This window comes from Neomonachus schauinslandi, chromosome 1 (genome assembly GCF_002201575.2).
Source record: "Neomonachus schauinslandi chromosome 1, ASM220157v2, whole genome shotgun sequence".
Taxonomy (NCBI): domain Eukaryota; kingdom Metazoa; phylum Chordata; class Mammalia; order Carnivora; family Phocidae; genus Neomonachus; species Neomonachus schauinslandi.
Window position 1 is genome coordinate 109,596,376 of NC_058403.1, and position 23,843 is coordinate 109,620,218.

General features: G+C 38.3%; 3 protein-coding genes across 3 annotated transcripts in view; 2 read left to right on the top strand and 1 right to left on the bottom strand.

The window, feature by feature from the left end:
• MED12L (mediator complex subunit 12L) overlaps positions 1-23,843 on the bottom strand; it is a 322,651-nt gene that overhangs the window by 84,017 nt on the left and 214,791 nt on the right. The gene's annotated exons all lie outside the window — the stretch shown is intronic.
• On the top strand, positions 2,899-6,271 carry P2RY12 (purinergic receptor P2Y12). The gene is made up of 2 exons (XM_021685943.1): positions 2,899-2,973; positions 4,834-6,271. The coding sequence occupies exon 2, from the start codon at positions 4,857-4,859 to the stop codon at positions 5,874-5,876; it is 1,020 nt and encodes a 339-aa protein (XP_021541618.1). The 5' UTR covers positions 2,899-2,973; positions 4,834-4,856; the 3' UTR covers positions 5,877-6,271.
• P2RY13 (purinergic receptor P2Y13) lies at positions 12,649-14,157 on the top strand. The gene is made up of 2 exons (XM_021685953.1): positions 12,649-12,701; positions 13,156-14,157. The coding sequence occupies exon 2, from the start codon at positions 13,171-13,173 to the stop codon at positions 14,155-14,157; it is 987 nt and encodes a 328-aa protein (XP_021541628.1). The 5' UTR covers positions 12,649-12,701; positions 13,156-13,170.

The following is a 23,843-nucleotide window of genomic DNA, read 5'->3' on the forward strand; positions in this document are numbered from 1 at the left end:
AATAGTTAGGTTTTTGGAAAAGTCAAAAGTTATATGCATATATCAACTACATATCAATTCAAAATTTAAAAAAAAAATTAAGCTCTGTACAAATTTTCAACTACTATAGCCCCTAATCTCCATGTTGTTCAAGGGTTAACAGTGTACTTTTGGGGGCACCTGGGTGGCTCAGTCAGTTAAGCATCTGCCTTCAGCTCAGGTCATGGTCCCAAGGTCCTGGGATCGAGCCCTGCAGCGGGCTCCCTGCTCTGCGGGAAGCCTGCTTCTCCCTCTCCCTCTCCCCCTGCTTGTGTTCCCTCTCTGTCAAATAAATAAAATCTTTAAAAAACAAACAAACAGTGTACTTTTATAATCTGAATGGCTTCTTAAAGATTTTAGTCACTTTCAAAATCAAGTGGTCTACAGATAGGTATGGTTGTAAGTGAAAATCAAAGGACAGTTCATTTAGATCAAGAACTGGAGCCTTTCATTTACCCCTCAAATCCCTATTCATAGCCTTCTAGGAATTTGGAAACATAAATTCTTCATAAAGTAGAATGATTTCAGTATCCTAAATTAGTGCTCCTTTATTTTTTTTTTTAAAGATTTTATTTATTTATTTGAGACAGAGAGAATGAGAGACAGAGAGCATGAGAGGGAGGAGGGTCAGAGGGAGAAGCAGACTCCCTGCCGAGCAGGGAGCCCGATGCAGGACTCGATCCCAGGACTCCAGGATCATGACCTGAGCCGAAGGCAGTCGCTTAACCAACTGAGCCACCCAGGCGCCCTAGTGCTCCTTTAGTATGGCATATTAATTTGTTGAAACCAGTGATGATTTTTTTTTTCACAAGCCTTGTTTCATCTGAACATCTTAAAAATACTTCATAAACATCCTTTAGACTAAAGTCTACAATTTGCTGTATGGGCAAGTATGACTTCTATTTTCTTGACAAGAGTAACACCACTCCATTCATGACATTTACTTCTCGCTCCTGGGCCTCAAGGCAGGGAGACGGGGGCTTGTGCAGTGAGATGAGGATCATCTACATACACAGTGGTTACAGATGCAGGCTCTGGGATCAAACAGCATTGGTTAGAATGGGGTCTCTAACTTCACTGCTCTGCTCCAAAGTTTACATCATGCAGAGAATGGAAATAATTGAAATAATACTCTTCAGAGAGTAACTGAGATCATAAAATAAGTTAATTCATGACAATATAAGGAGTCAAATGTTGGCTATTATTATTCTGAAGTGTACATAGGCATAAAAGTTTTTCCAAAAGTATAATTTTGTGTCTCCAAACCAACAAACAAGTATTCAAAACTTGTTAACTGCAATTAATTTCAAAACAAAAATAACTTAAGGATACCCCCTTTCCCAGAGCACCTGGGTGGCTCAGTCAGTTGAGCAACCTACTCTGGTTTTGGCTCAGGTCATGAGATCAAACCCCACAGCTGGCTCCACATTCAGCATGGAGTCTGCTTAAGATTCTCTCTCCCTCTCCCTCTGCCCCTCCCCTGCATGCCGTCTCTCTCTTGCTCTAAATAAATAAATAAAATAGATGATACATAGATAAAATCTTTAAAAAAAAAAAGAAAAGAATATCCACTTTTCCAGAGTTTACTATCAAACCTCTAGATGACTAACATATGGGATCATTATGTGACTGAAATGTCTGATTGAAATAACTCAAATGTATAGCTTAACTACAAACTCTTAATGCTAACAAAATTCTCAGATCAGTGTAAATCCATAATCTTCAAACTTTACTGTGAATGAACTTCACTTGGAACCTGGAAGGTTCGTTAAAGTATAACTAAGGGGTACACCCAGAGTTTCTGATTCACTGGATCTAGGTTCATGCCCAAGAATGTGCATTTGTCACAATGTCCTAGGCGATGCTGAGCTGCTGTTCTGCACTTTGAAAATCGGGATCAAAGATGATTTAACATATGCAGGGATGGACACACTCAAAACTCAGAAGAAAGAAGTAAACAAAACATATGTTCATAGCAAAGGCACTTACCCAAGTGGATCTAATGGAAACAAAATAACATTATAGTTTGAAATACTGTATGTGTCTGTGGGCAAAAACAGTATTTACATAAAGGTATTAGTGAAACAGGGATCCCTTAATTTAATGATATAATCCCCCCAAACCAAAAGCAAGGTTACAAAAAAATTGTTTATATTTAAATTCTATTCAAGAAAAGCATGAAAGACACTTTATATAATAAGTCTGGCAAGGGATACAACTGTTTTTCTTTTTTAATGTAATTTTTGAATCCTAAAATTTATAATGAGAAGAAACTGTTTCACGTACAAAGACTTGATCAAACACAGATTTAAAATAATGACATTATTAACCAGGAAAAAAACAAGGAACAAGAGACTTAACATCCATAACAAGCACACATGTCGAGTTAATGTAATTACTTGTTAAAAGGCAATATATCACCCAGCTTGAGCACAGTATGTTTTCACGTAAATAATCATCTGAGAAAGCAAGCCTGCAACCTTCTCCTGGAAGCAGACTTCAAAAAGCTTAATCTCAACATGGATTTATCATGTGCATGGAAAATAACCAAAAGAACTCATAAAGCATCAAACTCTATGGCAGGTTTCAGCAAAAAGCAGCAAGATTTTAAAATTGCTTCCTAAGAGATGAATTCTTACCCACCCTGCCCCACATTTCCCAGGGAAATAAAAGCAGAAGTCCTAAAAGGGGCCAGACGGAAATACAGTGTCTGCACAGCTTTGAGTCCAGGGCATTGGAAGGTAATTTCTGACTGTGAAGTCCTCTCTTCCTCTCTTTATTTCTCTCTAGAACACTCAAGATTTACTGATGAAAGCTCAGCAGATACTCGATCATAAAGAGTAATAACAACTAAACTAAGACATTGAAAGGAAAATACCAGATGCCACTCTGCAGGATGTATTAAATGCCACTTAATGGATACATTTAAATCCTCCTGAATCAACAGAGTAACAGGTAACTTTATATCTAAAAGTATTTGACAAATATATGTGTTTAAAAAATGATGGGTGTGTACATGTTTGTCAAGTTTTCTTAACACTGGAAACCTTTAAAAATAATTGATATCAATTCATGTACTTATTTGGAATAAAACTTAAAATACAAACTGTATTAATGCTGATAGAGATAACCACTAACTTCTTCATTAAATACACACACACACAAAGCATGGAAATAAAATACAAATGGTCTTATTTTACCTTGAGTGGAAAGTGAGACTTAAATATAGATAGATGGAGGTGATACTCCTGATATCAAGACTACTCATTAAATAAGGTAACAGTCTATGCAAAATTAGCATTCCCAATGGATAATTTTCAAAACAATCAGAGAATGCACAAATTAGAGTAAATAGCAGTAGCAAAGAAGCTTGAAATCTACCATCTTATCTCAATTTAATACTGAATTTTGTTTAGTATTTTTTTTTAAGTTAAATTGGGGAGGAGGTGTTGAAAATTGAAGCTGTAATTGTGACATGAATCTTTTATTCAATAATTAGACAATGAAATATTACATTTGTGGGAATTTAGTGTTATATTTATTTGTCATACTTAAGTCTTTCACGTGGAATCTTTTTTTTTTTAATTTGGATATGTATTCTTTGTACAACACCATGTCCTATATTTAGGAATAATATTGATATAGAATCAATTCCATTTGCCCTTGATGAAATAAAAACATTAAAATTTCATTTTAAATTTCAAAACTCAGATGGCAGATAATGTATTCAAGTCAAGTGTTAGTTTTCTTTTATAGCCATCTGTTGTGGTGTAATAACCTAGGAAACCAGACAAGGACATGGCTTTGATATTTTATTTTAGCTATCATTACATACTCTATATACCTGGAAAGTATGCCCTGGCTGTTTTGAAGAATGCCATTTGATAACCACTTCATTTTGTTTACTGTTTTTTTTTTTTTTTAAGTGAATGATATTCAAGAAAATGTATGTAAAAATTTCAAATATACTGTCCAAAGTCAGAAATAAGATATATGTGGGTTAAAGTATTTGCAGCTAAAGAATTAGTCTGAGGTTGATTTCAAAATGGATGACTGAGCAACATACAGGCAGAAATAGCTTCCAATTATAAAGTGTTATATCTGATTTAATATTTAACAATAAATTCCCTAAAAGTGATTTTATACAAATTTCTTTCCCCTTTTTACTTTTAAATTCTAATAGCCAATTATCAGTCACGTCTCCTTAGAACCCTTTGATGGTATCAGAGTAAATGGAGCCCAGGAATAAGGAGAATGCAGGAAAAGTGACTGTGAATAGAAACGAAAAAGCTAAATGGCATGGAAATGAAGCTGGAAAGGAATAAAGCACAGTCCATGTTTCTCTTCCCATTTCTATACACTGTGCACATGTGCCTAACAAAAACGTCCTTTAAGAGGCAAACTTTTAGAAAATGAGAAGTATCTATACCCTCATATAATGTACTTCAGACCATTTTATTTGGTATTTGCCACAATTAAGTATTCTGAGATTCAATTTTCTGTATTCTTACTGTCACAATAAGGATTGGAAACCTCAATTTTTAGAGAAGACTGTCCAGAAATTTACACCGAGGGCCCCTGGGTGGCTCAGTAGGTTAAGCATCGGCCTTAGGCTTACACTGGGCTCCCTGCTCAGCGGGGAGTCTGCTTCGCCCTCTCCCTCTGCCCCTCCCCTCTGCTCTTATGGTTGCACGCGCTCTCTAGCTTACTCACACTCAAAAAAATATATCTTTAAAAAAAAAAAAGTTACACAGAGATAAGAGCAAAATCGACAGTCTGGAACTGAAAATAACCATCCCTACTCTCCTCCCCTAGGTAGCAAAGAAGAAACACAAGCCATGGACAACCTCACCTCTGTGGCTGGGAATGGCAGCCTGTGCACCAGAGATTATAAGATCACCCAGGTCCTCTTCCCGCTCCTCTATACTGTTTTGTTTTTTGTTGGACTCATCACAAACAGCCTAGCAATGAGGATTTTCTTTCAAATCCACAGTAAATCCAACTTTATTATTTTTCTTAAGAACACAGTCATTTCTGATCTTCTCATGATTCTAACTTTTCCATTCAAAATTCTCAGTGATGCCAAACTGGGAACAGGACCACTGAGAACCTTTGTTTGCCAAGTGACCTCTGTCATATTTTATTTCACAATGTACATCAGTATTTCATTCCTTGGACTGATAACTATTGATCGCTACCAGAAAACGACCAGGCCATTTAAGATGTCCAACCCCAACAATCTCTTGGGGGCTAAAATTCTCTCTGTTGTAATTTGGGCATTCATGTTCTTACTCTCTTTGCCCAACATGATTCTGACCAACAGGAGGCCAAGAGACAAGAATGTGAAGAAATGCTCTTTCCTCAAATCAGAGTTTGGTCTGGTCTGGCATGAAATAGTCAATTACATCTGTCAAGTCATTTTCTGGATTAATTTTTTAATTGTCATTGTATGTTATACACTCATTACAAAAGAACTGTACAGGTCATATGTGAGAACGAGGGGCGTAGGCAAAGTTCCCAAGAAAAAGGTAAACATCAAAGTTTTCATTATCATTGCTGTATTTTTTATTTGTTTTGTTCCCTTCCATTTTGCCCGCATTCCCTACACCCTGAGCCAAACCCGCGATGTCTTTGACTGCTCTGCTGAGAACACTCTGTTTTATGTTAAAGAGAGCACACTTTGGTTAACTTCCTTAAATGCATGCCTGGATCCATTCATCTACTTTTTCCTCTGCAAGTCCTTCAAAAATTCCTTAATGAGTATGCTGAAATGCCCCAATTCTGCAACGTCTCCATCCCAACAAAATAGGAAAAAAGAACAGGATGGCGGTGACCCAAGTGAAGAGACTCCAATGTAAACTACCTGAGGTAATATTTCAATCTATTAGTATCTGGAACATCCAAAAGGAAAGCACTGTGTAAAAATACTGTCTAATAATAAGTCAAGTTAGTAACAATGACTCTCTAAACAAGTAACAGAAAACAAAAGAAGTAATCTTCATTTACTTATCCAGTATTAAAAGCTATCTTAAAATGTAGAAAAAGAAACCTAACACGTAGATGTGTAGCAAAATGAATTGTATCTAATCATCATGGTTACAAGCCAAACTACACAGAAGTCATGATTTGGAGAGTGTTGGCAAAGTGTGTGACCATATAATATCTACTGTACATTATTGAACACGATGTTATTATCAAGTTATAATCAACTAAAGAAGAATGATAAATCTGATAAAAGTCTTCTGACTGAAAATTATACTAAGATGTATATACACCCTAGTCCCTAACCAAATGCTGATCTATTTTGATACTCATTATAAAAATATAAGTGGGACACTTTACAAAGAATATTTACTACTAACTTCTAATTATTAGCAAAAACCTAAGAAATTTAAACTAATTGAAATGGTAATTGGAGTGAATTTTTTTAATTTTCATTAAAAAGAGGTTTAAAAATACTTTTCCAATAAAAAAAGCAGAAATAGCAAAGTTATTAAGTTATTTTTATGACATTCTAATACCAAAAAACTTTATTTCCTTAATGCTGGAGAAACCAGTTTTATTAATGGTACAATACCATCATTGCCACTTAACTTTATTAACTAGCTTTCAGAAACTACCTGCTACTTGGGTTAATGAGTATTTGCTTCAGTGAGAAAAACAAACGTGACTATGCGGTTGCAAAGCATAACTATTAACAGAAAAGTGGTTAAAGTGTTAGTAATTACTGGTTTGTCACTTATGTGTAATACAAAAAAAATGTACATTAAACTCTAAATCACAATTTGTTGGAATTTCTTTGTTCAAAGACATTAGATACCACCACTCACCTCTTATATAATCCTACATCAAACAACAAACCCATTTAATAAAAGATAACTGCAAAAACTGTTTTATGACACGTTATTGGGCAAAGTCTCTATTGAAGGTGACATAACACATCAATTAGTTCATAAGTAAATGATAATGAAGTATGAATCTACACAAGCCATAGTGACTATTTTTAATATAAACAAAATATATAACAGAATTGGAAGCTGACATTATTTATCTCAGTTATTTATGATCCCCAGAGGCAATTCTCAAATGTAAGGTATGGATACCAATATCAAAATATGATGGGGGGGGGGGAGGGGGGTGAGGTGCAGTATAAGGAAGTTCATTGAACTTCAGTATTAATCGATTTTTATCTAAATCCTCCACAAGTTCTGCTGAGCTAAATATCAGTGCAAAGTTGAACTCACTCAACTTTCTAAATGATATCTATTCTCAAGCGGCTGCATTTATTTCCCTGGCACTTCTACAAGCAAACACTTCATGTTAGTAGTGCAGCGCAAAGAGAAATTCATCAAAAAAGATGCATCTTCTACAAACTGCTAGTCTACATTCTAGCCATGTAGACTAATGCAATGCACTTTAACATCACATGTGTAAGTGTGCACATTCAGAACAGCAGGATAGTTAAAATGGAAGAAAACTAGAGATCAACTCGTCTGATCTTCTTATTTTGCATATGGGAAAAAAGAAGGTCAGATCCACCTCTCAACCATCCGAGTCAGGAAACAGAGAGTGGGTTAAAACTGACACCATGGTGCCATGACCACATGAACTGCTGGGAGACTGCAGAGTGGGCAAAGACTTTCCCAAATATTCTTTCCCTTTGGATTAAATTAGTTCACTGAGAGGACAATTTCCATAAGAGAAAGAAAAGAAACAAATGCCAATGGTATTACAGTATTTTTGTTTGTTTTTTTTAATGTTTTATTTATTTATTCATGAAAGTCAGAGAGAGAGAGAGAGAGGCAGAGGCAGAGGGAGAAGCAGGCTCCCCGCCTAGCAGGGAGCCCGATGCGGGACTCAATCCCAGAACCCTGGGATCATGACCTGAGCCGAAGGCAGACGCTTAACCATCTGAGCCACCCAGGCACCCGTATTACAGTATTTTTGTAAAAGAACTGTAACGTGTTTAGAATTATCTATGTTTTTATATACAATATGAAAAATTTACATTAAACTCTAAATCACACTTCGTTGGGAAGTTCTTATTCAAAGACATTGGACAGCATACATTGCTGTATCAAAAATCAAATTGAATCCACCCAAGAGAGACTGAGAGATCAGTATTTACAGAGTACTCATGATACACAGAATATGTCACTATTTCCAGGTTTAAGAATTTTAATATACATAATAAATCCCAGATTTCATAATAAAAAAAAAAGTGAAGCCAAATTTTGTAGACTCAAGTCCAGAAGTTGAAAAGTTCAGAAGATGAGACAAACAAAATGTAGTCTTGCCAATAGCCTTAGTAGCTAAGAAGTCTTAAGGTTGCTGGTTAGTGGCAGTTTTTCACAGTGGTTTTTATAGAAAGCCTAAAGCTGGTGTGGCAAACTATAGCCTGCAAGCCAAACCTAGTCCACCCCTTGTTTCTGTACAGCCTGTGACCTAAGAATGGTTTTTACATTTTCAAATATTAACAGGAAAAATATTAGAATAAAATTTCATGTTGTATTAAAGCTATATGAAATTCAAGTTTCAGGGTCCATAGTAAGGTTTATAAGAACACGGCCACACACACTCAGGTTTTATCCATGGTTGGTTACCTGTTCCAACAACAGAGTTGATTAGTTGGGTTGTGAGGAAGACTGCATGGCTGCAAAACCTAAATATTTACTAAGTGGCTCTTTAGAAAAGAAGATTGACAACCCCTGGACCACAACTCTAAAAACAGGGAGAAAATATTCAGAAAAAGAACCCACTATTCATGCATCTAGGTGTTTCAGCAGCTTTGCACTAAAAACAACTAGATTCCAGTGCCCGATCTAGGTGATCACTGTTGATTGGTAATGCCCAAAGTAAGACTGCAATTATGCCAGCTGGAATTAAATATGTAGAAATGCACTTACAAGTCAGTAAATAAAGAGAAACAGCCTGATTTTTTTAAATGGGAAAAGACATAAAAAATCAATTTCTAAGAGAAAAACAAATGGACAATAAAAATATGAAAAACTATATACTCTCACTAATAAGCAAATACATTTACACTTAAATTACATGAGCCTTTTTCACCTGTAAGCTTAGAATTGCTTTAAAAGATTTTTATAACAGTGTTGGAAGGAAGAATCCCACTCAGGGAGACTGTAAAATGGTAAGATCTTTCTGGAAAGCTATTTGAAAATACCATTCAACATTTTGCTGCACAGCTTTGGTCCAGCAATCCCACTTATAGGAAATTTTCTACAAATATGTTGAAACAACTATACAAACACATATGGACATATATGTGTCCTACAGTACTGTTTTTAACAGAGAAAAATTTGGAAAAAAGAAAAAAACACGAAATGCCAATCAGTAATGGCTTAACCCAACTATGGTAATTTTCTATAGTGTAACTTTTTTTAAAAAAATAGGTAAATCTTCATGGACTAACATGAAAAGGAAACAAAGATCTGATAGGTCAATAAATGTAAATATATATATTTGCACACACATTTGTATGCATTATGCAAGGGGAGATTAACTTTCACATTTACCTATACACATGCTTATATTTGAATTCTTCAAATTGCTTATCTTTGAATTCTTCAAACTTGCTTTCCTCTTATAATAAAAATATGAAAATAGATATTAATATGCTTCCAGGTAATACTATGACTTTATTGCCTGTTTCTACTTACATGTAGAGATTTTCTAATACTGATTCTACTTATAGACATTTCTATACTTAATGTTAAACTACATAACTTATTTTAACTGATTATTATTTCCACTTTCAGTTAACCCAGTGTGGAATTTTTTTTAAAACAATTTCATATCATCTGAGAAAGTACCATGCTATGATCTGATGAGAAGTAAAAGGCTCCTTTTGTAAGAGTTCCCACTATGACTTTCATTCCAAATCAAAACAAATACTTCCTCATCTTTTCAGATATTATTTAGATGGTACTGGTTGGCCACATCAACAGGAACCTTTAAACTGTTAACTCTGATCCAAAGGAAAATCTCAAAAGAGACTACAAATGGAAAAAATAGTTTATTGCCATTTGGCAGGCTTCTAATTTCTATGAGCTTTCAATGTAATCTTCTTTAATTCTTTCTGGATCATACCACTTGGAACCAATTTATGTTTTCAACCACATACTTCACCTTAAGGGAAAAAGTTTCACAAATCCATTAACCTTTAAAGTTGATTGTTACTCCTCACTCATCAGTCAGTAATACAAAGCTCAGAAACCCTAGAATCTGGACAATTCACCCTCTGTGCTTTCTGACCGTTGGGAGTGTGAGGCAGGCTCCTAGTACGGCCTCTGAACCAGACTGTGTGGGTCTGAAGTTGGCTTGGGGTGCATGATTTTGGCTAAACTGCTTAACTGCTGTGCCTCAATTTTCTCATCTGTAAAATAGGACCAATCTCTGAGGATTTTTGTTAAAAAGTAAATAAGATCATATCATTTAGAGCACTATACTCACTGGCTATACTGATTGTATTGGTTTTGACTACATATAGGATTTAAATTTGGTTTCTTATCATTTGGCAAGCTTCTAATTTCTGGGATCTTTCATTTCACCTTTGATTCTTCCCCATCCATCCCCAAAGGTATACATGGTATCCCACTTTTAACTTCATTTAACAAGAAACATACTAACACCTACCACATGATATGCATTAGTCTATGCACTTGGTGAATCTTCACTCATTTCATTCCTTAACAAATCAACAAAGTAGATACTATTATTTATTTTCATTGTAAGGAGAAGGCAACAGTTTCATAGAAAACATAAATAATTTGCCCAAGGTCACAAGAAAATAAAAGCTGCAATAAGAAACTGAGCCAAGGCACTCTGGCTCCTGAGACAGTGCTCCTATCTGCTCTGCTGGGCAGCCTCTCAGACAAGCTAACAAGGGTCCCTCAGTTGGGGAGGGGGGCAGCATTGCTGTGAATCAAAGGAAAGTCAACTAATACATGTTAAGCACATGGACATAAAGGAATGTGTGGTGTGTTGGATATTTAGTATGGTCAAACATTTTGAAACTTGCCACATTTGCAAGAACACATTCCATAACTTTAGAAATGGGCACTGTTAAGTCAGTTCCTCTTTTGAAAGTTTCCCACACTTGGACATTTTGAAAGTTGACCAAAATGTGATTTCCAGTTTTCATATTATGAAATTATCTTATACAGCATTTCCTTATTTAAACTGAAACTATTCCAAACCTCCATCTAGATAATGGTTTTGGAGATTTCGGGAAATTTATACTTAATTATGTAGGTCAAATACTTCTACTTAAAAAGTAAAAATAGTTTGTTATTTTTCCCCTACTGAAGCAAGCAAGAAGATAGATGTTTAAGTCACGTTCCATCACATTAATGAAATCCAGAATCTGTATTTCCAAGGAACAATTTATTTGAGTCAAACACACATTTTTTAAACTGTGCCACATTGGGTAGTTCCAACAAAATTATCAGGCATCTTATTGTCTCATATTTTAAACATCCAGTGGGACATGAAACTTTTCTTCTCAGAATCCCAAACCAAGCCATCCCAAAATTCTCCATCAACCTAACCACACAGTCTGGTCCAACTCTGTGGTGAAGTGTGCAGTAAAAAATATGAAGTTCTCATCATGGAGAACTCCACATTCCCCTCATTCCCCTCTCAATTTCCTCTTTCCCTTTACCTATCTGGCAAGGAAACATTTCTATTCATGGACAACAACCATCTTTACAAAAAGTGGCAATTACACCCTTTCAAACTTGAAGAGATTTAAATGATACATCTTATAGACTTTGGCCCAAGGCTGACTGATGAAATTCCTGAGTTTTCCACACTTCGCATACAACATTAAATACAGAGAGATTTCCAAAAATGGTTTCTAATGAGTGAAATTATCTCCATTGAAATCTGCAGTTCACTCAGCACTGCAGTCAGGGACGAACGTTTTTTAGTGCTTCATATATACCCAGCACTCTTCTAGACACTCGTTTTGTCTTCTCAATAATGCTATGAGGTATATACTGTCATTAAATCCACAATATAGATGAGCAAACTGAGGCAGAGAGCTTCTAAATCATTTGACCATGATCTAGCTCCCAGTAATTCTTGGATCTGGGATTCTAACCCCCAAATCTGTGTCTAACAGCCCTGAACTTTTGGGGAAAAAAGTCAATCTCTCTGAGATAAAAGACCAAAAGACCAAGATAAATGTAAAAATAAAGAGGTCATCCTATTGAATACAGATTTCTGGACAAAGCAGTCTACAGGAGTGCAAATGATGGTTCTGATTTTAGAATCAACTCGTACTCTCTCCTATGTGGTTGTAATTTGAGGGTAATTTATTTTTCTGCCACCTATTATTATATACAAAAGGCACTCAAAAATTTCAGTGACTGTGTAGACAGAAAAGATAAAATGCCAAAAGTTATTAGATGAGAAAATATAAAGATATTCAAGTTACAGTAGATTAACAGTACCTAAGCTTGAAATAAAAGAGGCTTCTTATTAGAAAATCTGCAAAGGTTTGAATATGAAGACATTCTAATTGATTACATTACGCACGTGAAAATGAGGAAGGAAACCGGTATAAGAAAGCAGAACAACACTTGCTTCACATGCTCTCCGTGGGCTGAACTAATAACTGCCTCAATCAGAAGACACTGAGCTCAGGATCCTCACAAACAAAGGTGAATTTCAACTTTTATTATGAGTGGGCTTGCTTATAAAAGAAAATATTCAAGGGGGAAAAAAAAACACTTTAAGGTAGACATTCTAGAAACCATAGATTATGAGCATAAGGAATTATATAATGTGCAACAATCTGACATGAATTATGAGTTCTTAAATGGGTCTTGTTTTACTGCATGTTAAAAGTAGCACTTACAAATGAGGTAGAACCTGTTATTTGGGTTTTGTAAGGGTGTAAAAATAATGGTACTATTACAAGTACCAAAACTGTAGTACATGTTTAAAAAAATTCTAGCTAGAAACAACATGTGCCTTTTCAACTCCTCTACTGAATGTGATGAGTAAATGTAAGGTGTTAATACGTTATACACCTAAAGTCTGCTTTTAAAAGTAGCACTTCCACATGATGAAATGCTTCTTGTTTCCCTTTGTGTATGTGTTTATCTGTAATAGCTCACATTGGAAACCATGAACACCACAGTAATAAAGGGCTTCAATGGGTCTGAGCAGTGCCCCAGGGACACGCGGATATCGCAGCTGGTGTTCCCAGTCACCTACACAGTCTTGTTCTTCATCGGCATCCTGTTGAACACTCTGGCCCTGTGGGTGTTCATTCACATCCCCAGCTCCTCCACCTTCATTGTCTACCTCAAAAATACTCTGGTGGCTGACTTGATAATGACGCTCATGCTTCCGTTTAAAATCCTCTCCGACTCACACCTCGGACCCTGGCAACTCAGGGCCTTTGTGTGTCGTTTCTCGGCTGTCATCTTTTATGAGACCATGTATGTGGGCATCATACTGCTAGGTTTCATAGCCTTTGACAGATTCCTCAAGATCATCAGGCCTTTTGGAAAATTTTTTGTCCAAAAACCTGTTTTTGCAAAAATGGTCTCGACCCTTATCTGGCTCCTTTTGTTCCTCATCTCTCTGCCAAATATAATCTTGAGCAACAAGGAAGCAACGCCGGCATCTGTGAAAAAGTGTGCCTCCTTGAAGGGCCCCCTCGGGCTGAAATGGCATCAAGTGGTGAACTACATATGCCAGTTCATTTTCTGGACTGTTTTTGTCCTGATGCTTCTGTTTTATGTGGTGATTGCAAAAAAAGTATACAGCTCTTATAGAAAGTCCAGAAGTAAGGACCGCAAACACAACACAAAGCTGGAAGGTAAAGTATTTGTTGTTGTGGCTGTATTCTTTGTGTGTTTTGCTCCATTTCATTTTGCCCGAGTTCCATACACTCACAGTCAAACCAACAGCAAGACTGACTGCAGGTTGCAAAACCAACTGTTTATAGCTAAAGAAACGACTCTCTTTTTGGCAGCAACTAACATTTGCATGGATCCCTTAATATACATATTCTTATGTAAAAAATTCACAGAACGCCTACCATGTATGACAGGGAGAAAGATCACAGGATCAACCCAAGAAAATCAAACTACTCAGACAATATAACTCTAACCTGATAACTTTATCATGGCTACGTTCTATTTAATCGATAACACTTCAAAAGATAATCGATTTGGAAATCAAGTTTAAGCAATGAAAGAAAAACAGATGAGACAAAGGTTTTCTTACATGTTATTATTACCCAGGTTTACAGAAAGGATTATATAAATTTTAAGTCCTCGTAGATCGATTGATGAGCAGAATGAAGTATTGGTCAGAGAATGCAACAGAAAGCAAGTGGCCACTAGAGGTCATCTTTTTGAAAGCATTCACTTACATATTGGAAAACATTATGGATAAATGTAAATTACTAAGAACCTTCCTTCCAAAACACCTTCTCACATTCTTGTACAATACATAATTCATACAACACTACTGCTTTCGGGTCCCACAACTGTTGATACTTGCTGATTTAAAAACAAACAAACTTGAGGGCGCCTGGGTGGCTCAGATGGTTAAGCGTCTGCCTTCGGCTCAGGTCATGATCCCAGGGTCCTGGGATCGAGTCCCGCATCGGGCTCCCTGCTCCTTGGGAGCCTGCTTCTCCCTCTGCCTCTCTCTCTCTCTGTCTCTCATGAATAAATAAATAAAATCTTTAAAAACAAACAAACAAACAAACTTGAAAATCCTTTGATGAAAGCTGAAGCTAGTGGTTGAAAGGGATGCTAGACATGAAGCATCTGGGGAGTTGAAATAGGGTCAGAAAACCCTGAGAAAGCCTGGATGAAGGAATTTCTCCTTACAAAGAGCCTCTTCCAGTGTCAAGAGTACTAACATTATTTCAGTACTCTATGCGAGGCAAAGACCATTATTAAGCCACATAAAATATCGTACTGTAGTACTTTGCATGCCTTAAGTGTGCACAATTTAATGGCAAGAATACAGGACTGATATTCTCTGGAATTCTCCCTCTGCCCGGCAAATACTCTAATGGCAGTTGAATACGCCACCTACTCAACAAAGCCTTCCTGGGCCACCACCTCTATCCTCCTGCCTCACACACTAACTACTGCTCCCACTGTTTGGGTATGTGTGAGGGCCATCGTGGTAGATTTCCCTTTGCTAGTTAGTGATATTCCTGACTGCATCCCCAAAAGATGGTTAGGATTCTTTAAGAAGACAACGTGTTTTAAAGACAGAAACCATGTCATGTTTTCTTGGTACCTCCCACACTATTCCCTGCAGACCATGAATTACAAATGTTTGAAATACAATTATGTCATTGTTGTGTCATTCTTGGTACATTTATGGATGGAACTGCTGACCCACAATCAATAGCATCCATACTGGGAAATTTTGCTAAGTATGGTAACCTATTCGTACTTTTTCCCCTCCGTATCTCTTCCTGAATCCCTCTGTGCTTCAAAAAAGCTAAAATGTGGTTATCTAGAATTGTGGACATGGATTTATATCTTCTAGAGAAAATGCACAAAGTATTCATGCTCTGTAAATGTGCCGCTGGCTCCAACATGATCACCATAGGTGAAACCCCCAACCTCTTCCCATGTTCTCCAAGGCCCTGAAGGCCCTGGAACTTGCCCACCTTTCTGGCCTTATCTTCTAACTGTGCCTCCATCCCTGGAACATTACACTCTTATGTATGTTTCTAACTGTGAGAACTTGCGTTGCTCCTTTTTGCCTCTGGGCCACTCACTGCACACGTAAATCTCCCTTTGACCCATCCATGAAACCCTAAGATGCTATCACTTGTTCCATGTAATCTCATCTGGCCAACCTCCCACCACCATCTCAAACCCAATCACCCCCTCATCGGACTGTTGTCACACCTCAATTATTGTACTTATCACACTGCTTTGTAATTACTTGCCCACGCATGTATCTACTCTTTTAATAATTTATGTATATCTTTGAGAGCAAAGATGTGTCTCACTGTGCAATCAATAAATATTTGATAAAATAATTCAAGCTGGTTTTATTTTTACATGCTGGAAAAGCAAGGAGGAAGCCAATTCTCACTGATGTTTCTATTTTCAAAAGGTGATATAAATTTATTGAAAACTCAAGCTCTTTTTAGTTGCCTTCCTATAGAGCATGTACCCAGTGGCCTGGGTGTTGGGGGTGTTCTTTGGCTTGCTAGTAAATGAACATGAAGAAAGCAGAATTAATAAACATTACATGTGTAGCTTTGGGCTAATGTTTATCAACGTTTCACTTTTAAAGCTATAGACAAAATGCTTTAGCTATGTGCTACTGGTTTTGGTTAAGTAAAATCTGTAACTGTAGCATATTACAATCTCCTAAACTCTTCAGAAAATACTCTTAATGTCTGATTTTCGTTCTCTGAAATAAAAGAATTAAATCATGGACTGTTAGAGATGTCACTAAATCCACATTGCCTTTACTAAGTATATTAAACAATCACATGTAGACTATAATACTGTATTATAAGTAACTGCATCTTGATAATATACACGATTTTTAAAAAAAGATCTTTTAAGGGGCACACAGGTGGCTCAGTTGGTTAAGTGTCTGCCTCCAGCTCAGGACATAATCCCAGGGTCCTGGGGTCAGGTCCTACATCAGGCTCCCTGCTAAGCGGGGAGTCTGCTTCTCCCTCTCCCTTTGCCCCTCCCTCTGCTCGTGCTCACTTGCTCTTTCTCTCTAATAAATAAAATCTTTTAAAAAAAGATCTTTAAAGATAAAATTTCCAAAATTATGCCTGCCCTAAATACAAATATTTAATTATATTATAGTAACATTATATTCAAACGCTGAGTACCTGATGTACAGAGTGAAATAATCTATGATGGACTTAGGGAATGGGCATATTAGAGCCACCTTAAAATCACACTCACAGGGGGCGCCTGGGTGGCTCAGTCATTAACCATCTGCCTTCAGCTCAGGTCATGATCCTGGGGTCCTGAGATTGAGCCCCGCATCGGGCTCCCTGCTCAGCAGGAAGCCTGCTTCTCCCTCTCCCACTCCCCCTGCTTGTGTTCCCTCTCTCGCTGTGTCTCTCTCTGTCAAATAAATAAATAAAATAAATCTTAAAAAAAAAAAAAGAAAAATTTTTAAAAGAATAAATAAAAAATAATAATAAAATAAAATCACACTCACAGAATGCAAAGCAACCATTTGAAAACAACTTTCCAAACTAGCCATCACAAATACTAAATTCTACAATGCTTATAGAATGAGATGCTATACCATAGCCATTAATGACACAAACAAGAAAGCAAAAAGAAAAAAAAAAAAAAACTTAGCTTTGATATAATCTGTGAGCTCCGAACACAAGGGTTTTGTAAAAAGTTAAATGTAATTATTTTTACTGGATGTAAGCAATATGAATATAGAACACATGTTAAATCAGTAGTTCGCAAACTGCTGTAGGGATCAGAACAAGCCACAGGGATTCTTCACACACAGATTGCTAAGCCCACTCCCAGAGTTTCTGATTCAGGAGGTCCGGGGTGAGGCCTGAGAATAAGTTTGCAGAGGATACTGATGCCATTGTTCTGGACCACACGTCAAGAACTACTGTGCTAACTGCGCCTTGAGGTTCATATTGAGAACTGTGCATACTATTGCTGGAGATTCACAGCATAGCCTTCTTGGACATGAATGCAAAGGAGTGGAATCTGTCAATAGGAGACAGACGAAACTGTTATTAAGAGAACAGGGCAGATTAAGGTGACAGGCAACGGTGAGGACTTAGCTACCTGGAAAGGTCATGCCCAACTTATGGGGGTTTCTACTGCTCCGGGCCAACTGTTGGCACCAGAGGGATTTGGGGCCCAGGGTTGCTGGCTAGTAGCAACAGCAGAAGAACTGACCGGGTGACAACAAAAAGTGCACACTACTTACTATTTACTACGTATTAGGTAAGTCTACCAAGAGTTTTCAGCAGATTGTCCCAGTTAGTAATCACAGGAAGTGACGAAGTGCTATTGTGATCTCCATTTTAGAGATAAAGAAGTTGAGAAACAGAGAAGTTAAGCAACTTCCATGGGGACACCACAGCATATACATAGCAGAACTAGGACTGTAATTCAGACTCTGGCTTCTGAGCCCATATTCGTAACCACTATATTTCCCACCTCAGATATTCTAATGTTCTCAAGAGAAATCATAAATCCCGTCTCCTATAGTTCCTGCTCTTCTCAAAACTTCCGTAGCCACCTCCACACTCCCTGACCCCACAAAAACAATATGTTCATGTGTGGGGCATAACTAGCTCAGGTGCTGCCAGGTAATTAGCTCCGACCCTCGAAGTGAGCGAGAACCTCCCAGGACCTTACACAGGCAGCTTGCCGTCATTACCGAGTACCTGCTATGTGCCAGGCACCATACTATGTGCTCTACAAGGACTATCACCTCTCTGTTTCTCACTCCAACCCTATGAGATAGATACCACAGGGTTGCCTATTGAGGGCAACAAAAAAAGAAAACTGAGACACATAGCAAAAAGACATCTTGCCCACAGTGCACACGACCTGCCAGCGAGCAGAGGCAGGGCTGCGGTTAAAACCCAGGCAGGTGGCCTCAGGCCCCAGGCCTCAACAGCTCTGCTTCACCATCGGGACAAGCTCCTCAAGGGTTGACATCACACCCCAGCTGCGAGGATGGGAAGGAGGTGGCTCCTGAAGAGGAAGGGAGAGGTCTCAATACTAATGAGGTCTGCAACCTCGGGAGTTTGAGCGGTTCAGCCCCATGAGTATATCCAACACTCAAGAGGTCTTGAGAGACAGAAAATCCCAAAGAGTGGGTTCACTGATTCACTGAGTCAGTCATGCCTTTAGTGCAGGGCCCTTTGCCTCTCTGGAAGGACACAATGGTCAGGCACACATCCCACAATGAATCCAAATGTGTAAACTGTATGAGAGACAAAATTCACTCACCATAAAAACTGAGAGGAAAACGTAGCTAACTTCAAATGGAGAAAATGAGGAAGGACCTGCAGGAGATGACAGCGTGAGCTGGACCTTGAGGCAGGACACAGGGCATGCGAAAGGGAATGCTGCCAGGCCATGAACAGCTTGGAGGAAGACGCAGCTAGGGGTGGAGAAAGTGCTATGGCCAGAGCACAAGGGGCCATGGAGGCCAGAGGCTGCCTGTGGACGTAGAAGATGAGCCTGGGAATGGAGCATGGGAGCCTACAGTAGAATGCTATGGTGTTGTGTTGGATTATACAGACTTCTCAATGAGCCATGGAAGGGTTCTGAAGTGAAGAACTACATGCTCTTTGCTTGTGCTTTAGGAAAATCAATTTGCCAATAATGGGATGATTATGATTATGGATTGAAGGAAGAGCCATTGAAGATAGGAGATCAATTACAGAAGTCTTCCATCTATGCAGGCAAGAGCCACGGGGAAAAAACTGACATAGACTTTACAGACATTTTCAGAGACACAGGTTTTGAATCCAAGACCACTGGAGAATAGGGGATTATATGTAAAATGTATTTAATTAATATGCAAAATTTATTTTCAATGGGGTCCATAATCCCCACACTACCCCCCTTACAACTGAGATTCATTGCTCTGAAGACTAGATTGAGTAGTGTGTTGGATCATAAAGGAAGGGCAAGAAGCAGATTCTGGGTCTGATTCAAGTTCAGAAATCTGGGTCAATAAATCTAGCCAGTGGAGACAAAATATGGATCCAGGGCTCTGAAGACAGGGCTAGATTAGATGCAAGGGATAATTTTTCTGACACAGTGAGAGACGAAGGAATGAGCTGAGCATCCCAGAGTCCCTGCCGCACAAGTGTCCTGGACAGAACAGACAGAAGAGATGCCTAGAATGTGGAGTTTAGGGGGTGGAAGGTGGGGGTTGAATTAAAAGGAGCAACAGGAGATCTCGTATACTGGAAACTAAGGAGGAAGTAATAGTCAACAAAATCAAACACTCTAGAAAGGTCAAATGTGATGAATCTACAAGTATGAGGTCAGTGGTAACACTGAGGAGAAGGTGGGGTAGAGCCCAATTTGTAATGGGAAGTGAGGGACGACGAGCAACTCTCATCTTGCCACAAAGGACAAGTCAGTTTACAAGACTTTCAAGGAGAAAAAAACAACTGCTGTTATATTACCTTAGCTTTTTCTAAGGGTTTCTAAGAACAGATAGAGTGGCCCCTTCCTATGCAGTGCAGAGTGAATATGCTCCACGTGAAACAGCAAACAGAGCAGAAATGCAAACACATGGTGGGTATAACAGCATGACCATGAAAATCCAGCTTCAGCCAGAAAAGTGGGTATGCCAACATTTCAGACATTAATATTACCTGGGTTTCTGAGACCTAGCCTAATCCCCCCTCACCCCACACATTCTAGTATAAAGTATTTGTAGGGAAAGGGGAGTGGGGGGGGGGCAGGCGGCAGACACCAAGTGGTAGGGATGGGAGTTGAGAACACAGGGAGAAGTTATAAAAGAGAAAAAAAGGATAGAGAAGAGAAAGGAAATTGAATTTAAGACTTACAGTAAAGTAGCTAAACTAAAAAAAAAATTTTTTAAGATTTTATTTATTTATTTGACAGAGACATAGCGAGAGAGGGAACACAAGCAGGGGGAGTGGGAGAGGGAGAAGCAGGCTTCCCGTGGAGCAGGGAGCCCGATGCGGGGCTCGATCCCAGGACCCTGGGATCATGACCCGAGCCGAAGGCAGACGCCCAACGACTGAGCCACCCAGGCGCCCCTAAACTAAATTTTTTTTAAGATTACTTTATTTTAGAGAGAGTGTGTGTGTGAGCAAGTTGTTGGTGGGGGGGCGGTGCGCTCAATGCAGGGCTTGTTCCCAGGATGCCAAGATCATGACCTGAGCCAAAACCAAGAGCCAGACACTTGACCGAGCCACTTTTTAAAAAAAAATTCCATATCACACTCAGCATGTGAATTTTTGCCACTTCTATAATAAAACTCAAACTGACAAATGTAACATCTCAAAGCATGGTAATTAAAATGGCTGCCTTTATTTTTTTTTTTAAAGATTTGATTTATTTATTTGAGAGAGAGAATGAGATAGAGAGATCATGAGGGTCAGAGGGAGAAGCAGACTCCCTGCTGAGTAGGGAGCCCGATGCGGGACTCGATCCCGGGACTCCAGGATCATGACCTGAGCCGAAGGCAGTCGCTTAACCAACTGAGCCACCCAGGCGCCCCTGCCTGCCTTTATTTTAAAAATCAGCTTGAACACCAGAAGCTTGTATGTGACTGTACTTATTGGTATCCATCTTGAACAATTTTACCTAATGCACATCTGAATACTTATATAGCTTTTTAAGAATATTGTATTTGTGCATTAAATTTATATCATATAGACATATCACTCAACACTTTTTTCCCTTTTTACTCTATTTAACTCTGTAACGGAAATCCCCTATAATCAAAAATGCCTGAACGACAAGTAAATGAAGCATTAACCTCTATGCGGTGAACCTTCTGAGACCAACTCTCTTCTCCCCCTACATATCCTGCTCTTAGCTTCTATACTTTCCCACCATGTCAGACTAGAATAAACTCTTCTAATTTCCTCCTTTTCAGAAGGGAAAGCTGTCAAGAAAGAACATAAAAAGCATTTCAAGTAATCATCAGTTCATCATTGAAGAAAAACCAGGAGTTTTCTAAGGGCAATTAAAATATTATGGACTTACTCTGACTTCTAAGTTGAGGAATGTTTTCCATTTTTAATCATTCCAAATTTACATTCAGACACCCCCATTCATTCACTTAGTCACTCTGCCTCTGGGAGGAAGGAGGGGGAGAGAGACAGAGAGGGAGGAAAGGAGAGAGAGAGAAACTACTGTTCATTAGGTACCAACCTGTTCTAAACACTGTAAGAATTCTCCTGTATATTATCTCATTTAATCTTTACAGTATTACAAGGTAGTCATCCCCAAGCTTATTTTCTAGAAGAAGAAACAGATTCAGCTACATTAATGATTTGTCCAAAAAAAGGGGGGGGGGGGCGCAGCTGAAATCCACCTTGGAGTCTGTCTGACCCCACAATTACTAGGCTCCTGTCATGGCCTGACACCGCCTCAAGCAAAATTTCCAAAGTGAGGACACGGACTAAGCAGCACAGCCCAAGGCAGAGTATCAATAGGAGGTCAGCAGTCACACACCCGCATATCTCCAGACTCAATCTCCAAACCATCCCTTCCCTCTAATCAACCATTAATGAAGTTCTCATACCAGAAAAAGGTAAGTGCTTTATTTAAAGCAGACCTAATAGATACAAATCATTTCAAATGACAGATTAAGCACAGTAATTCAAGCATAGGGACCTAAAGATACCAATCTCAGCAAGGGAACATTAAAGGGTTTGTAGTAATTATACTCAGCACAAATTCGCAGCTATTGGATGTGAGCCACAATTAGAGTGACTTTTGTGTAGAGAGATCGAACAGTAAGATGTGAGGAAGATTTTACTACAATCCTTGTTGCATATTCTGGTTCCACGTAAAAGAAATGGGTACTCAAGACAGATCAACTTGAGCTATTAGATCTCTGCTTGTGTTTGTTTTGTAGTGAATTAGTGTATTACAAAAGACTAGCAGGGGCACCTGGCTGGCTCAGTCAGTTAAGTGTCTGCCTTCAGCTCAGGTCATGATCCCAGGGTCCTGGGATTGAGCCCTGCATGGGGCTCCCTGCTCAGCGGGGAGTCCGCTTCTCCTTCTACCTCTCCCCCCGCTTGTGTTCCCCCTCTTTCGCGCACTCTCTCGCTCTCTCAAATAAATAAAATCTTTAAGAAAAAAAAAAGACTAGAAAGCCCTTTGTATGCAAAGGAAAATCATATGCAAGGGAGAAAGGACTAGAAGACCAAGACAAGCCTTGGTATTGCATTTGTCAATGTCTCACACTAAAAAAGTGGGACATATGAATAGGGTAAAGGGAAAGGGTTCTTTGTAGGTTTCAGGAAGACTTACCAATAATACCTAATTTTTATTCCAAGATCTTAGAAACACATTCTCTCCTTGAATGCTTCTGTTTTTAAGACTTTATTTTGAAAAATCAATAAGGTTATGGGAATTCTCATCTAAAATTCTATAATTAAATCATAATCCTCCTTTTATAGAAAAATGAAATCAAGAAAAGTTGAGTAAGTTATCCAGTATCCCAAAGAAAATGAGAGTTTGGATCTACCAACTTTGTGATTCTTGATCCATGAACCAGGTCTTTTTCCAAACAAGATTAGAGATATTCTTATTTGACTTCAAAATCCCAAACTTAGTCTAATATAGATTTCAGGATAATACGTCCAAAGTGCCTCAAAAACATTTTGAGGCACCCCCTACTACCTATCCTACAGAATGGACCCTAGCAAATACAGAGCAAACCAATTTTCAAAAGCCAGGGGGACTTTTTTAAAAAGTAAAAAAGGAGAGAGATTGTTCTAAAGATTAAGAGCCTAAAAAAGAGAGTAAAATCAAATGCAATGTGTGACCAGTAATTGAATGCCATGTCAAAAAAAATTAGGGTATTACCAGGAAAGTGCAAAGTTTTAATACAGACAAAATATTTTAAAATATTACTGCTCTGCTTCAACATTAATCTTGACTGATAACAATATTGTGATTAGGTAAGAGAATATCCTTGTTTTTAGGAAACACATGCTGAAGGAGTTAAGGGCAAGGCATTTGTCACAAGGACTACAACTTCAAACAGGTCCCCCCAAAATACTGCAGGGGGTAGAGCATGTGAAAAATGTTAACAGTGTGTAAATTTAGACAATA

Coding starts and splice junctions, on each gene's coding strand:
- P2RY12 (XM_021685943.1), top strand. CDS start 4,857: ATGGACAACCTCACCTCTGTGGCTGGGAATGGCAGCCTGTGCACCAGA.
- P2RY13 (XM_021685953.1), top strand. CDS start 13,171: ATGAACACCACAGTAATAAAGGGCTTCAATGGGTCTGAGCAGTGCCCC.